Raw genomic sequence first — 16802 nt, forward strand, 5'->3', positions numbered from 1 at the left:
TCAAGGCCTCAGTGCAGAGTGTGGAGGCCCCTCCAGACGTCTAGTCGCAGGGCCAGTGGCCACTCACCTGGAGCGCCTCGTTGATACCGGCATTGCAATCCACCATCTCTCCTTTCCCTGGTTCTCCCTTGGAGCCCTATGAGACAAAAGAGATCTCAACCCCAGGCCTGGGCCAGCAGGGGCCCGAGGACAACTGCTGCCTGCTGTCTATCAAACGGGACCATGGCCAACCCTGGCTGCGCCTGGCTGCACACAGGTGGATCCAGAGCAGCAAGAGGGGAGCCTACCAGGGGACCCCAAGCACTCTCAGGGGATACCTGGGAGACTGACCTGGAGAAGATGGAGTCCAGTCATGGCTGCAATACCAGACCTATCAGGGGCCAGCAAGCTCTTCCCCCTCTCCCTCTTAAGACCCAGGGACAAGCCACTTCACTCTGTGACCCCAGGGAGGTGATATGTTGTGCTGTGACTCTGGGTGAGAGGTGCACATACCTTGGGGCCAGCTGGTCCCTGTTCTCCAGGCGCTCCAGAGTCCCCCTATTGCACGACAAAACTGGAGTGAAATGGGGATAAAGCTAGGTACAGAGAACCTGATGTCTCCAGGTGGGCCACGCGCTAGGGGCCAGGGAGGGGCCAGGAGGCTCAGCCTAGCGCAGGCCATGAGGACGCAGAGCTCCCTGTACACTGAGGTGCAGGCTCCCCTCTATCAGGAGGCACCTGCCTCCTCTCCGCTCTCCTTCCGAGCTCCCTCCAGCTTTCGCTGAAAGATATTCTTTCTGTCCTGCGTTAGTTGTTACTGACTCCACCTGTGTCTGTCTGGCCACCTCTCCCCAGCACCCTGTCAGCCACCTCCTTGGGAGCAGAGACAGGCCCTTTGGTTCTCTTCATTTCCATTCTGCTCAGGAAGCAAGGGCTCAGGAACTTTCTGCCAATTGCCTGGGTCAATATTTGCCATGAAAAGCCCATGCAGTTATATTAGGGGCCCCTCTGTTTGTGAAAGACCCAAACTGCAGGATGAAACATGGGAGGGGGTGGGGAATGGACGGTATTAGGAACCCCCAGCCTCCAAGAGTGGGTGAAGTGAGGGGATTTTTTTCCTGTTGGAAACAGGACAGAATGATGGGGGATAAATGAGACAGTGGGGTGAATTGTGAAAACAAACCATAGTTTAGTTGTTCTGGGATAATGTTAACATTGAAGACAGATTTTAAAAATAAGATAGAAAGTAAAAATAAAGGAAAACTGAATCTTTTAATATAACTCAACTCCTGAGGACACTGCAGTTGGCTAGCTCATGGGGCATCTAGCCACTGCCACCTCCAGGTCACCCGCCCCTCTACCTCCCTGCCCCATGGCATTTCCGTCACCGTGCACCTGTGAGGCACACAGCAGCACCCACCAGGCCCTTCCCTAGGGAGCAGCTGGGAGAAGTGGGAATCACCCTTCACCAGTGTTGGAAAGCTCACAGAGCAAGGGCTCTCCGTCACTCCCCAGCCCCAGCGAACTGTCCCTGGGCCAGCCTTTGCATGACTGCTGTCTCAGTGGACCGACAGAAGGCAGGAGTCATAGCCAGTCAGCCTGTGCCCTGGGGGGGTCCAGCTGCAGGGACGCCAAACTGCTAATCTCTGAGCTGTGGCTTGAACTCCCAAGATGACCCTCATCCTGCAGCTTTCAGATCTGGGGACCTCTGTACCTTGTCTCCCTGCTTTCCTGGAGGGCCAGCCTGGCCATGGACACCAGCTTCTCCCTGGGGAAGGAGAGAGATGGGGTGAAGGCATGCAGGGCAGCTTGGACAGCTGTTCAAGGGGGCAAAAGATGGTCCTGCTGTTAATGCCCTGGGTATTAAGTGTGTTTGGGCGAACATCTGTTAATCTGCTGGATTCTACTAACTCACCCCCTTCCACCTGTCTGTCTCCTACCCATACTTGGGCCCAGCCTGGGTCTCACCTCCTCCTGGCAGCCCTTTCATCTACTCCCTTCCTCCTCTGAGTTTCGTCCTGCACCACTTGCTGGCGTCCACCCCGCACCACTCGCCTGTCCCTCGCAGCCAAGCCCTCCTCAGTTCTCGGTTAACACATGTGCCCAGCTCTGTCTTGGCTCTACCTGTGGACTGCCAGCAGCCCTTGGCTGGTCATTTTGGAGCCTGAGACACTTGTGAAAGGCACCCCTCATCCTGCCTGGGAGATGAGGGGAGAGTGAAGGCCCTGGGCCTGTGTGTACATGGGGGAAGGCAGGGGGGCCCAGGAAGCCTAGAACAGGAGTGGAAGGGGAGTAGGAGGAGGCCCATCCCAAATACGTCACTTATTAAACATTTGACTAGACTTGGAAAGAGGACATGATTTTGGGAACAGCCTTCTAGCTTTCCCTTTCTTTTGTCCCAGGGCGTGCCGACAACAGTGACCAGGTTTCTCTAACCCCAAATCAAGACCAAAAATGTGCCGGATATCCATGTCCTGTGGGGTCAGAGGGTCAAACTCCAAAACTTGGGATGTCTGGGAGCCTGGGCAGAGGGGCTACCTTTGGCAAAGCTGGAAAGACACCCCCTCATTTCCCTGTGCTGCTGAAATAACCAAAGAGCATGTGCTTTGGGAAACCGGAATCATACCACTGCAGTTTCCACAAAGAGCAAGGAAAGTGAGGGCAGTCAGCTGTCTCCACTGCCACCACCCCTCCTCCCCAAAGTGTGCCAGCCCCAGGCAGGGCCAGCAGCTCACTGACCTGCGACCTATTCAGAGCCTAGGGGAGGGGCCTTTCATCAGTCCCTGACTCAGTTACTCATTTGAATCAATGGGACCATCCATCTGTCCTGAGTGGACATCTCTCCTTTGATGGTCACACAGGCGCTGCTTGGAAGTAGGAGCTCATGCCAAATGACCTTTCCAGAGTCCACTGGAAAAACCGCACATCTGGAGCAAAGACTAGAGAAGGCAAGGTGCCCAGGACACAGCGTCCCCAAGAATGGGCTGAGGACAGAGACTTCAGGCAAACATCTGCCTTGAGCACTCATGCCAGGGGAAGACTCACCTTTGGCCCTGGGGGCCCAGGGAGCCCTGGGGGGCCAGGCTCCCCTCTGCCTCCTCCAATGGAGTTGCCAGCATCGCCTTTCTCTCCCTGGGGGTGGAAGTAAGAGGTATCATCACCTGGCTCTGGAGGGAGGTGACTGATCCCTGTCTTTTTCCCTCGCAGTTCAGGTAAACCTGGTGGGGGTAGGGGTGGGGGTGGGCATCAGGGAGCCGTGGGCCCCAGGATGGCTGGGAACCGGAGGCCTTCAAAGCCTGGCCTGGTCTGACCTAGCCTCTGGTTTTGAGGAGAGAATGGAGCTGGCTACTGAAGGGGAGCAGGTTCAGGCTGAAAAAAGAGACCCATCTGAACCTGGGTCTGGAGCAGTGTTTCTCAAAGTGTGTTCCACTGAACACTTCGGGGGTTGGAAATATTTGAAATGTGAAAAAAAAAAAGGGTCTGGTTGTCAAACAACATTAGGAAAGGCAGAATGAAATGAAGCTTTGCAGACTCTTTCACTGCAGCGTGCTCAGAGCTCTGACAGGCGATGGTGCCCTGTGACTTTCCAAGGGGGCCCACCTTACACAGCTCTCCCCATACTTACCTGACCTCTAGTCTTTTCTCAAATGGAATATTGTAGGGAGCTCATGTACCACTAAGCACATTTTCAGAGCCAGTGCAAAGAAATCTGACCAGGTCACATAGCTATTGAATTTTTTGAATTTGGGCATTTTTTGGCCAATCAGGGCCTCCCATGTGGTACCTCATACCCCCCTCCTCTGAAACAGAATCTGACTGTGTTCCGGCTGCTTTCCCCCAAATCTGGGAGCGACTCCTCGAATGCTGGGCCCATGTGAATGTGCAGGGCCGGGAATGTGGGTGGGGTGGGCATCCAGGCCCCCACACAGAACTCACCACTCAGAGCTCCTCAATACCCACCTTCTGCCCCAGGAGGCTGAGCAGCCCAGGGGGGCCAGTGGCACCCTTTTCACCCTGCAAAGGAAATGCAGACAGTGTGGAGTTAGAAGTGGTTTCTCCAGGATGCAGGGGAAGGTGTCACCCTGCCAGCGCTGGGCCTTGGCTTTCCTCTCGCCCACCTCCCTGCCCCTCTGTGGGCTGTTTTCTGAAGGACTCCACTTCCTGAAGGGCCTCCACCTGGGCCCAACCCTTCCTTGGGTCACTTCACACGGGTGACAGCCTGCATCATTGTTTCCCTGTCCCCATGTGGGCTGGGCCCGCATCACTCACTCAGGGAGAGGAGCCAAGAGCAATTAGTCTCTCTTAGGGGTCTCCTGGGGAGAGATGAGCAGTGTGGAATGCCAGTACTTGGGAAATCTCTTCCTTTTCGCCACTATGTTCTTTTCATGATCATAATGGCTAGCAGTTAGAGGCCCCTGGTTTCCGGGGAGAGCCTTCTGCCCACCTCCCCCCAGCCTCTAGAGAAGATAAGAACCATCTGACCAGAACTTCTCTTTGGAGAAATATTTTGAGAAGCTCGTCTCCTGTTATGGGTTCAATCGTGTCCCCTTCACCCCTCCAAATTTATATGTTGAAGTCCTAACTCCGAGTATCTCAAAATGTATCCTTATTTGGAAACAGGGACATTGGAGGTGTGATTACATTGGAGGTGTAATGATCTATGTTATGAGGCCGTGCTGGAGTAAGGTGAGCCCCTACTCCAATATGACTGGTGTCCTTATAAAGAGGGGAACCTTGGACACACATGCACAAGGGGAGAACACAATGTAAGGATGAAGGGAGAGGTGGACTGATGCTCCTACAGGCCAAGGAACAGCGAGGATGGCAGCAAACCACCAGGAACCAGGAGACAGGCCTGGAATAGAGTCTCCCTCACAGCCCGCAGAAGGAACCAGCCCTGCTGACACTGTCATCTCAGACTACTGGCCCCCAGAGTGAGGGACAATAAACGTCTGTGGTTTAAGCCACATAGTTTGTGGTCCTTTGTAGGTAGCCCTAGCTAATGAATGCCCCTCCGCAAGCAGCTTCTTCCACTCCCGAAGACCTCTTTTCCCCCCTGACGTGAACCACAGAGCCCTCAGTGCAGATGAAGAGGCTCCGTGACTGTGAACAGCCTTCTCTGCATCAGCGGCAGGGCTGGTCTTGCATGTAGGGCTCCTGGTGCTCCAGTTTCTAACCCACCAAGACTCCACTTCGAGTTCAATGTCTCACATCAGCAGACCCCTCCATCCCCAAGAGCACCCACCAGGTCAGCACGAGGAGCTCTGCTCTCCATAGTCTGACGGCTGGCGGTTCATGTAATAATATAAATCGAGGACCCTGGGTCATAATTTGCTCCCATGTCTCAATGACTTTTCCAGCTGGAGCCACAAAAGAAGCCACACCAAGTCACTGGGGGTCATCTCCTGTCCTGAATAACAAAGTGGCCTGAAGCTGGCCAAGGAAGGGGAGGAGGCTGGGTAAGGACCCAGGTGACGGGAGGACAGTAAGTCTTGGGAGCCCAGGAGGCCCTGCTTTGCCTGGCTGTGCCCGGGCTGTGCCTCAGCCGGGCGTGCCCTGAAACAGGCCAGGAAAGGATGCAGTGCTGCCTACAGCGGGCCTGGGGGAGTGGGGACGGAGGGAGGAAGGGCCTTCCTGCTGCTGGGCTTTCCTCCTAGGTAACCATGGCTTTGAAGGAGGGAGGGTTGCTCTCAAGTGGGGATTTTGGAAGCTTTGTAGGCCGTCCCAGCACTCCCCTCTTCCTGGGGGCACATGCACCCATAGCACATCAGCAAGCAGCACATCAGCCATGGGGGGCAGGGAGTGGGAGGTCAGTGGGGGTCGAAATGAAGGGGGCGCACCCTCAAAGACACAATATCCTACCCTCTGCCCTCTCTTTCCCGGCAAACCTGGGGGCCCCGGCTTCCCTGATGCTCCTGGGTCTCCCTTTGGAGTAAGAAGAGAAAGTCACTCTTAAGAGGGTGGAGGGGGCTGTTGTGAGGGCTGTAATGGACATTAACCATAGACCAGTGTTTCCAGAATACTAATCCCATAAGATGCTCCTCTGAAAAAAAAGATACCCTGGTCAAAAAAGTTTGAAAATTCTTCACAAGATACTACCTTGTTACAGCTTTCCAATGCACTTTTAGCATATTTTAAGGGCTCTGAGAAGGCCTGCAGTGAAGAAACCAGCGTAGTATTTCTAATCCCATATTTCTCAAATGTATTTGACCATGGAAGCTTTTTTTCATGGTACATCTTTTAATGAGTTAGATGAGAGAGACAGAGCCCTGCAAGTGTAGGGGACAATAGCTCCTGCCTACGGGAGCAGGTGTGCAGGCAAACTGGCTGAGCTGTCCAGCCAAGATCCAGGGAGCAGGGAAGCATTTGCAGTGCAATCCTGACAAGCAGGCCCCTCCCTGGCAGAGCTTCCTCTGTTCAGTCAGGTCCCCAACCCCGGGGCCAGCCTCAGGGGACCAAAAGCCAAACAGCAGCAGCCCCTCCCACTTCCACTGGAACCATGCAGCCCAGATCATTTCCTCTGTATCAGTACCTTGGCTCCTGGGGTCCCTGGTTCACCCTGTGTGGAATAAAAGAAGAGTCAGGTAAGGAAATAAGAGGGAGAGAGAGAGCGGGAGAGTGAGCAGGACAAATGAGCAAAGCTACTCTGGGGGTAGGTGAAGCACCTGGCCAGTCCTTGGCTTTCCTATGCTTAGACCTCAAGCCACAGGCCAAAAGAGGCCTCCTGGACTGCTCCTTACTCTCTCCCAAGGTGATGGGTGGCTGGAGTGGGTGTCAGTGAGGCACACCAGGGGGAGGGAGAGGATTGGGCATTTGCTTTCAACATGACGCCTCCTGTAAGGGGACCTGCCGGGAGAGCCACACTGAGTACTTGTACTGCTAGGTGTTTCCACCTATCTGCCTGCCAACCAGATGGGCTGTTAGGGTGGGGTTCAGGAGGAGGAATTCTGCTCTTTTCCAGAAGCTTTCCAAGCTTGTAACTGCTAAATTCCAGAGTGTGAAGGAAAACTCTGGCTCCACTGCACATCGCAGGAGGGTGATACCTGTGGCTGAGGCTGGTAACCCTTTGTTACTTCCTTGCAAGGCTTTTGTAGACATTGGTTTTTCCTGTTATGTGTGCATGCACCTGACATTGGCTGTTCCAGTTATGTGTGCAAGCAGCTGACACTGGCTGTTCCAGTTATGTGTGCAAGCATTTGACACTTGCTGTTTGAGTTATGAGTGCATGCATCTGACACTGGCTGTTCGAGTTATGTATGCATGCATCCGACATTGCATCTGGCAACAATGCTGCTTTAGGAGAAATGTTTCTCAACCCTGTCTGCCCCCTCCTTGGTTCAGAACCCCTGAAGCCCCAACTCTGTCCTCTCTCCATCTGTCCCCCCCTGCCCCTCAGTGTTGAGTTTCAGCGTTCCACTGACCTTCATTCCAGCCACGGCGATGCCAGGAGCCCCCTGGCAGAGAGAAGAAAAGGCATGGAGGTTTTCTGCAGTCAGGGGGGAGCACAGAGGAGGTGGCCAGCCTCCCAGCCTCCCCTTGGGGAGATACAAAGGTGGACTCCTCATGCCTGCCTGCAGCCCAGACCCACGGGAAAGGAGGGGTGCTGAGCTCGGCACAGGGAGGGTGGGCCCTGAGGCAGAGGCTCCGTGCAGCACGGCTGGGTTCCCAGGCTTCCCACCCACCTGCTCAGCACCCAGGCTGTGCTGGGGACACGGCAGGCACCAGGGCAGGATGCCCACAGGTGGGCTAGATGGAGGCATCCCTGGGGTGAAGGGGGGGAGGGCTTCATTGGGATAAGAGAGGAGGAGGAGGGGGGGAGGGGAAGAAGGGAGAACCTTGGGGAAGGGGAGAAGAGTAGATGGCGATGTCACCATGTATGGTGCCCCCCAGAGTGTGTCAGCAGCTTCTCCTCACAGGAAGCTCTCTGGACTTATGTCCTCATGGACTGGGGAGCAGTGGTGGTGAGCCCCGTTTCATATCAGCCCAAGACCACCTAGTTTTGAAGTGAAGAGGCTTCAGAGCACACTGCTTAGTAAATCCAAAATAGGGGTGATTTCTACATGGGCCTTAGGACTGCTGCCAGAGCTGGGGTTACCTGAGAAGTTTTTATGATCCAAAGATGCCCAGAAGGACACCAGTGAATGGCGCAGCCCTGCCTGGAGAGGGCCTGGGGGGGATACTGCGCCATCCTCACAGTGGGGTGTGGGGAGCAGCGTAGGAGAGAGGCGGGGCGCTGAGGGGCAGGTACCTTAGCTCCGTGTTTGCCCGGCATCCCTGGCATGCCTCGTTCTCCCTGAAGGAGGAAACAGAGAAACGATGAGAAGAGGACCAGACTCAGGGCCCCCAGGCCTCTGCCCTTGAAGCATGGCCTGCTCGACGTCACTAAAAATGGTTGGTCTGTTAGTTTGGGACAGTTGTCCTGCTCAAGATGAGCTTTGAGGACCTGCCCTCTTTGGCAGCCACCATGGGCCACTCCTCTCAGCTATGGGAACGTGTAGAGGGGTCCAAGTAATGGCTCACAGTGCGGGAAAGGCTCCCAGGGAAAGAGGCCCATCAGAGGAGCCTGAGTCCTGCAGGGATGGGGGGACAGGGGGAGCTGTTCAAGATCTACTGGGAGCCATGAGCCCGGCCAGCCTGGAGCTCAGTGCTATGGGGTAGAAGGGGCCCACTGGGCCACTTACCTACTGCACACCCTCCCTCCCATCCCCGTCCTGTACTTCTTGCCCCGTTTTCATTCCAGCAGCCTTGCTCTGGTGGTACCTGCTGCCTGAGCCAGACGGGCGCCCGCATTTCACCTTCCTCTGGGGCTCCTTTTCCTCCAGGTTCCTTGGGTCTAACTCTTCCCAGGGGCATGTGGGCCTTGGCCTGACTGATGTGGCAGGGGGTCTGCCTGTACTTTGGGTGGTAGGGGACTGGAGATGAATCAGGGCGTTGCCTGGAACCTGTCCAGAGGCACCAGGACAGCTGTCAGTTCCCTAGGACATCGTGGGTGTGCTCTACCATCTCAGCAGTGTCTTCAGCCTCTCGTACCTCTCCGGGAAAATGCCATATCTATGGGAGGGGCTGAGCTCAGGAAGAAGGAAGGGGACTGTACTCTTCCATCCTTGGAAGGACACACCAGGAGGAGATGACAGCCCGTGACAAATGGGCCTGAGAGTAGGTGATAAAGACTAACCTGTTGTGTTGGGTGGGTGGGTGGGAGGAGGGAGCGACCAGAGGAGGAAGGCGGGCAGCTCCTTTCTCCACGAGTTGAACCCCAACCAAAGCTCCAGTCAGGGCCCAGAATGCTGTGCAACTACAGGTGACAACTGTCAGCCTGCTACAGCTTCCTGCGTGCAAAGGCCAGTGCTGAGGATGGCAGTCAGAACCCTGACCCACCCAGCTCCTGGCCCAGCTCCCTCTCTCAGGCCTGATGGCCATGGCTTTACATCTTTCTTTTCAGTCTCCAAGCATCCACTCCAACGTGGGAGCGGATGTTATTCCTGTTTCACAGGTGATTAAACTGCAGCTCAGAGAGGCCAGGTACAATTGTCAAGATCACGCAGAGTGGAGATTTGAACATAGGTCTTTTGTCTGCCAAAGCCCAGGTGCCCATTTCTCCAAGCCAACCCCAGCCTCAGACGGGCTGATGTCCCACTTGCTTCCGTTAAACACCCTCTGCAGGCTGAAACCAGGGCAAAGCCCCCTCAGCAGGAGGTCCCTCGAGTCTGTGTCCTGCAGGCATGAAGGAGTAGGCCAGTGAGGGCAGCCCAGCCCAGCCCAGAGCCCAGGGGCTGGATCCTTTAACCATAGGCGCCCAGAGAAAAGAGCTGAGGGCCTTGCCTGCAAGCACAGGTCTGCAATGTGGCCAGCAGAGGGCGCTCTAGGACCTCGTCAGAAGTCTGGCAATAGACTTCAAACCCCTTCCTTTAAAGGACCCCTTGTCACTCTTTCCTTTAAAGGAACAGGAGGCTCTGCTAACATGCCAACCAGCCCAACTGGGTTGACTCAGCCCTGAGGACAGCGGACAGAGTCCCCTTGGGTGGGGGTACAGGCGGGAGGTCAGTTTGGGGTTCCCTGACTATTTAGGGATTTCCCATTTGTCCTGCCCTTCCCTTCCCCTGTCTCTCCCTCAATGCCCCATTTTGGGGAGCTGACTGGGAGTCAGGAAAGGCTGGTTGTGTGACTCCAGGTAAGCCCCTTTCCCTCTCTGGGTCCAGGTCCCCGCCTGCAAAGTGAGATCAGACTAGATACCTTCTACCCACCCCTGCTCCTTCGTTTTTCTCTATCCACTCCCAGCCCTGCCTATGTGAGACCCTTAGGAGGGGAAGAGGCCACGGCAGGGGAGGAGACACTGGGACTGTTGGCAGCTCCAGGACAAGGCTCCCTGGTGGAGGGAGGTGAGCTCAGGGTAAACTGCAGCTCTAGGAGGGGTCTCGGCCTTCTCTTCCTCCTGCTCCCAAGAGGCAGACAGCTTCATGTGCTCAGCAGGGAGGGGGGTGGGCTCTGCCCGTCTTCTCTTGTCTCTGGGCTCTGCCTCCAGGCTCCACAGGAGCCACGCAGAGCAGAACCTGGGATTGAGGGTTTCCGGCTAATTGGGCTGGTCTTCAGCAAGGTTGGTTTGTCTATAAAGACAGTCATGCCCTCCAGGGAAATCTGGGCCCCTTGGAGCCTCCTAAGGAGGCAGCACTCCTCATTAGTGTGGCCGACCTTTGCCTATTCCCTCCCTCTGGGGTCAAGTCTCTTAATTCTGCAAATGACTCAAGCTCCCTTGATCCCCACCTCAGGGCCCCCTTCACTTCCAGCCCCTTACTGGGCAGGAAGCAGGGGTGCCCTCTGCTGACCCACCCTGCAGGCTCAGTCCACTCTCATCAGTCTCCCTTCTCCAGGGCTTGTCTGCATGGGCTCACCCCAGCCTGACCTCTGAATTGCAGACTGTGCTGGATCTAACCAGAAAACACTGACTCCTGGAGGGTGGGCAAGGTGAAAGAAGGGTGAGAGTCATTGTCAAGGACTCCGGGGTGGCTGTGGGCAAGCACACTCATCTGTAGGGAGCAAGGGAGGTGTTCCTGGCAGCCAGTGCTAAGAGGTGGCCGATGCCGTTCACAGAGCTTTCCTGGTAGAACGTCTTTGTGAGAATGTATCTAGAGGCTCCTTTCCTGTTTTTCTTCCTAAAAGTGTTCCTGTTTAGAAGGTTTAAGTTTGGGATTATGCTGAATTCAGATCCACAAACTAATGTCTTCATCTTAGGTGGGGAAAGAGCTCTCATAGTCTATCAAAGCCCTTAGGATCCCAATTTATCCCCTCTATCTTTGCCTTCCCATGTCTTCCCTATGAGGACGGACCCCAGAGGCTCCCCCAGTGGTTCTCAGCCACTGGATCTGGGCCATCTAGTAGCTGGGGGAGTGGATGCCTGAGCATTACAAAGGGCCTTGCCCCAGGGGCATAGAACATGGATGGCACAGGCTTGTGACCCCCAGGCTGGGCTGACCCACCACCTGGGAGGCTGGTTCTTTAACTGTGGTGCAGAGAACCAATGCCTGATTCCTGGCCTGGAAGGGGTGGATTCCATTCCTCTTGGCTAAGAAAGCTCTGGGTGAGCACAGGTGGGTAGATAGGGGCTCCCCTGAGTGACCTTGAGAGCCCGTCCCAGCCAGGACTTTTACAATGTCACTGACTCTCCATCTGGGCCCTGCATATGCTCACACTACAGCATCAATAGGTTCTCTATGCTGGTCCTTGCTTCCAGGTGTGAGGACCCATCCTTTACCCAGATGACAGGATGGAAGCCAGCTCCTTGGAACACAAGCTGGCCATGCTCCGTCCGGTGGGAGTGGCCTCTTAATTGGTGATTTACTGTTTGTGGAATAAGTGGGGCAAGGACTTGGCAAGAAGATGTAGTCTGGAGGGGGGTGGGGGGCTTCAAGGTCAGCTCCCCAGCCAAGCAAAGGTCAAGCCAGAGAAGTGCAAGGAGATGAATGGACCTCCCCAACGTGAGGCTCCTGCTGCAGCCCAGAGCTGGGTGGGGGCCTGGGCCAAGCAGCTCCACACACAGACTCTTTGTTCTCTGCGGGGAGGGGAAAGACCTGTCTGAGTGTGGGGAGTGGAGGGCTGGGGGGAGGCCGGCAGGCGGCTCAGGCCACAGGCCTGGACCAGGGCCCTTTCCTGGGCTGGGAAATCCGGGTGAGGAGGGCCAATGCCTTTCTGTCACTTGAAGAGTTCCCAGGACTCCCTTCCGGGAAAAAGGCAGCGCAGTCCCCTGCTCCTACCAAGCCAGCTCCGGACCAGAGAGGCTGGAACCACGGAAATGCCAGGCCCTCGGGTAATTGGGGCTGGCAGGAAGTGATCTGGGGAATTACCGGGGTCAGGCGCCCCACCGAAGGCCAGGGCTTTGGAAGGGCGGCTGGCTTGTAATCTCGATTTGAGATCGGGTGATTCTGTCGTTAGTTCCAAAAAGAAAAGTCAGCTCTAATTAATCTGTGGACTTTGGAGTGCAGGAGAAATGGGGCCCAGAGAGCACAGGCTGGGGGCTGGAAATCTGCAGAGTGGAAGTCCCTTCAGCCCCGACAGCCCCGATGAGGCCTCAGATCTGGAGCCCATGTCTCAGCTCCCTGATCTGCTTTAATTGAAATGGCCTGGCTGTCCTCACTGAGATCTCGCGGCTTTGAAAGTGTGCTGTCCCCATCCCAGAAGGCTCCTGTATCTATGGCTTCAGTCTGGATGAAGCACTCTGCATGTGAGCCCAAAAGAAGCCTGGAGTTGCTCAGGTCCCTGGGAGCCAGAGGGGTGCAGGGAGGTTCAGAATAGCTGTGGTGTTGGGCTGAGCCAAGCTGCCTTCTCCTGGCTCTAATGGAAGTCCCGGGACCATGCCAGCTCCTTGCAGGAACCATAGAGGTGAAATCAGTGCCAGTGGGAAAACACCACACTTCCTTGGTTCTTTGACTAAAATGCACCAAGCACCCCATGTTCTCTGCCTTAGACACTCCACATGCTGCTCATAGAGAGCCTGGGAGGCTCAGAGAAAGGAGGGAATCCAGCCACAGCCTTTTTCTCACAAGAAGGTAAATGGCTCGACACTCCCCTCCTTTCCTTCTGGTGGAGGGGGAACTGCCTACTGGAAATCATGGGGACCCCCAGGGCTCATAAGACCCAGGTAATAGTCATTCAAAGCAAGGCTTTGGAGTCGGACAGACCTTACTCCATTACTTCTCAGCTGTGGAACTTTCCGGGTTCACCTCTGTGAGCCTCAGTTTGCTCATCTGTCAATCGGGGAATAAGAATGAAACCTGCCTCACAGGGTTGTTATAAAGATCTAGTAAGATGATGCATGCAAAGTGCCTCACACAAACTGGCGTGTTGAAGAGGCCCCATGACTTAGCTCTAATAATGCCAATTACCATTCTACAGAAGTGTGTCCACCCACACGGCCCCTGGCTCCGACCGGCAGATCAGAACCAACACACCCTTTTGTAGGACAGAGGAGGGGGAGGGGGAGGGCTGGTGTGGCCAGAAAATGAGGAATGAGGTGGGCTGGGTGGGTGAGCTGCTGCTCCTTACACCTCACCCCAGTGCCCTCGCCACCCAACACAGGGCCCAAAGGACCTCCTCCCCTGGGAGTCACTGTTTCGGGGGTGCCCAGTAGCCTCCAGGAAGGGTGACTGCAGTTACCAGCTGCTCTGCCACGAGGTTTTACATCCTGCCTCCTCTGGTCTGAGAATGCACAGCCCATAGCCTGGAAGGAGTGTGTGCTCGGCCACAGTCCTGCATGCAAACCCGGGGGCTTAACACCCAGACTGCCACATGTGTCAAACGCACCCCCACGGCTGAGACAGACTGACCAGCTCTATGTGCTTAGAGATCAGCTCTCACCAGGTTTGTGATCCACATACAGTCTGACAATACTCGTCAATCCTCTCGAAAGAGAGCCAAGGTTGTAATGTTTTAAACACACTCCGAGTCTTGCAATATATTTAAAGTTGATCGGCGTCATAAATTTGGATCAAATAGGTACCACATGGGTACACAACAATGCTCGCAGTGTCTAGGCAGAGGGCTGGCCCTGAGTGGGGCTGGGCAGCACAAGGCCCTCTGGCCACACTGGGCTTTGATCCTCAGGAGCCGGTGGAGCAGCCTGCCCTGCTGGCCGGCCTGGCCTTTGGAGGCTGCCGGGTTGGGGCCAGTTGCTGGGTGGTGGTGGTAGATGGAGCTAATCATTAGCAAAGTTCATGGGCTGAGAAACATCTTTGCTGAGAGTTAAGTTCCATTCCATGCTAGAAGAAAGGCCCCCCGGCATGCGTGTCAAGTCCCTCGGTTACCCCACAGGTCCCCCTCACGGCCTGGCCCGGCCCTGTGTTCCCACCTGCCAGCACTTGCTGCCCCCTGGGGTGCGGAGCAAACTCGTCTCAGCACCTGTAACCAGGCCACCTTCATGTCGGTGCCTCCTCACCTTGCCTTCCTCCAAGCAGAGAGCAGGGAGGGGAGGAGAGAAAGGGAGAAATGATGGACAGAGGAAGGGTGCTTGGGGGAAGAATCCTCTGCACCCCAGGAAACCACAGAGGACGGTGGTCTGTGCAGTTAGCTCAGCCTGGGTGAGCAGAAATTCACTTCAGCACCAGGGTGAGAAGACTGGTCTCTGAGCTTGGACTCCTGAGACCCAGCTTCCAATTCCAGAGAATTGTTCTCCAGCTGTGCAACCTTGGGCAAAGCATTAACCTCTCTGAGCTCATCTGAACAGTGAGGATGCTGAGCTGGGCCATGGTGAGGACTGAGTGAGACAGGGAATGAATGATCTCTGGCTAAACCAGAGAAGTGAAGTATTGTTGCCCTCGTCCTTGGGCACCGGTCTCTCCATCTCAGAGTTCTGACGGGAAGCAAGCTTCTGTCTGGGCGTGGCGGCCACTGGAGTCAAGGCGCCCACTGCCCCAGTGGAAGAAGGGCCTTCTCGGTTCCCTGTGAGATCTAAAAGCGGTGATGCTTGTGCCTGGCCAGGCGGCTCAGCTGGTTGGAGCATCACCCCGCACACTGATTGCCGGTCAGGGCACACACTTAGGCTGTGGGGTTGAAACCCGGTCATGGCATGTACGGGAGGCAACCAATTGATATTTCTCTCTCACATCGATGTTTCTTCCTCTCTCCCTTCCCCTTTCTCTAAGGATCAATGAACATGTCCTCGTGTGAGGATAAAAAAAGTGGTGATGCTTGTGATAAGCCTGGTGAAGAAAGACCTGGACAAGAGCTCAAGGAGACCAAGGCTCCTTCCAAAGCCAGGATTGTTCTTCTCTAGGGGGTGTGGAGTCAATTCTGTCCCTAGGAAGCTGTAGCTTCCCTGAGCTGGAAGGGATTTTAGTACAGTCTCCCCTCTGATCTAGAAGCTTCTCAACACATGCTAGACCCATAGTGATCCAGCCTCTACTTGAACACCTCTGGTGACAGGGAGCTCCCTCCCCCTAAATGTATCCAAATGTACCCATCAGCACTCGCTCTACCCCATTCATGCAGAAGAAGTGTGCTCCCCCTTCCATGCTAGAGCCTTTTCTAGCAGCCCCGAGCCTCTCTCCCCAGAGCAGGCTTCCTGGGGGTCAGGAGCTGCCCCTCTGTCAGCAGGACCACACTGGTTTTCTCTGCAAATTCAGTGCAGTCAAGGTTGAATGATCTGTCCCGCAGTCTGAGCCAAGGATTGCCACACTCATGGGACCAGGGCTTCCATCATCATGATGCTCCAGCTGAACTCCCTTAGAACAACAAACCCCCAAGCTTCTTTCTGGATGAACCAGACTTGCAGTTGGCAGGAGAATAGAGACACTGCCAAGGCATGGATGTTAGCTGTGGGCATCGTCAGGGTCCCAGGGAAACCTCTGTAGGCCCTGCAGTTTCTTCACAACTTGAAAGAACTGGCGTGGCTGCTAATGGGAAAACCGACCCTGCTCTGCACCAGGAGGCAGTAAATTTTGTGAGTCTGTTTGAGTGGATGGAGGCAACCGCGGGGGCTATAATTTCCACTTCCTGACACAATACAAACTTCTCAGTTTATGCAGAACTAATTACAGAACTCTCAGGTCTCGCCATTCCACCCACCAAACACCCATAAAACAACCCGGATTACGGAGTGTGTGGAATGTGCTTCTCAGGAGTGATTCTTCTCTTTCCAAAACCCCTCCCACTCGGGGTCCTCCTTTCCTTCCTGTTTCATTTCTGCTCCTGGAAGGCTCCAGAGGCATCCCAGCCAGGGGCTGGAGGGCAGGATGGGCTCCATGTAGCAGGTGGAACCATGAGAAGGGCCCAGACCTGGACATGCACTCCTGCTCTGCCACTTATGATCCAAGAGACTTTGGGCATGCCTCAGTTTCCTCATTTTTTAAATAGAAGAAGAATAGTACCAGCCTCATAGGGAGGTCTTAGGATCAGAAATAATGCAGGTCACGTTGAAGGACAGCATGGCAATATGGTAGGCATTCAGTAAGTGGTGACTTTTATTAAGATTATTTTTATGTTATTATAGTTACTGTAATGACCACCTCTGGGCCCTGGTTCAAATTGTTTTCCTGTCTAAAATCTTATTTTCCTTGAAATTTGCTGATTGAAAGACCACAGTGGTGGATTAAAAATGGCCACAAATGCTTTGCCACTCCTCCCACAAGAAGTGGAAGCTGAGTCCCCTCCCCCCAGCCACAGGTCTTGGCCATTTGATTTGCTTTGACCAATAGGACATCAGAGAATGTGATAAAGGTGCACTGGGACTTGCCCATTTTGAACCCTGCTCTGGGCCTTCCATGATGTAAGGAAACCCATCTAGCCCACCCAGGGCTGAGAGGCTGACTGGAGGAGAACTGGCACCCAGCCCACAG

At 55.0% G+C, this 16802-nt stretch overlaps 1 protein-coding gene across 1 annotated transcript in view; it reads right to left on the reverse strand.

Annotated features, from left to right (window-relative positions):
* The window catches only part of LOC107526029 (uncharacterized), a 47395-nt gene continuing 30593 nt past the window's right edge, over positions 1 to 16802 (reverse strand). Inside the window, exons 15-22 of the mRNA XM_087824379.1 lie at positions 8228 to 8272; positions 7401 to 7433; positions 6512 to 6538; positions 3940 to 3993; positions 3025 to 3111; positions 1694 to 1747; positions 493 to 537; positions 1 to 136 (exon numbers count right to left, since the gene is read on the reverse strand). Coding sequence (XP_087680505.1) covers positions 41 to 136; positions 493 to 537; positions 1694 to 1747; positions 3025 to 3111; positions 3940 to 3993; positions 6512 to 6538; positions 7401 to 7433; positions 8228 to 8272 — 441 coding nt within the window. The 3' untranslated portion in view covers positions 1 to 40. The remainder of the gene's footprint in view (positions 137 to 492; positions 538 to 1693; positions 1748 to 3024; positions 3112 to 3939; positions 3994 to 6511; positions 6539 to 7400; positions 7434 to 8227; positions 8273 to 16802) is intronic.

The sequence above is a fragment of the Miniopterus natalensis genome, chromosome 14, assembly GCF_054644295.1.
Source record: "Miniopterus natalensis isolate mMinNat1 chromosome 14, mMinNat1.hap1, whole genome shotgun sequence".
NCBI classification, from domain to species: Eukaryota; Metazoa; Chordata; class Mammalia; order Chiroptera; family Miniopteridae; genus Miniopterus; species Miniopterus natalensis.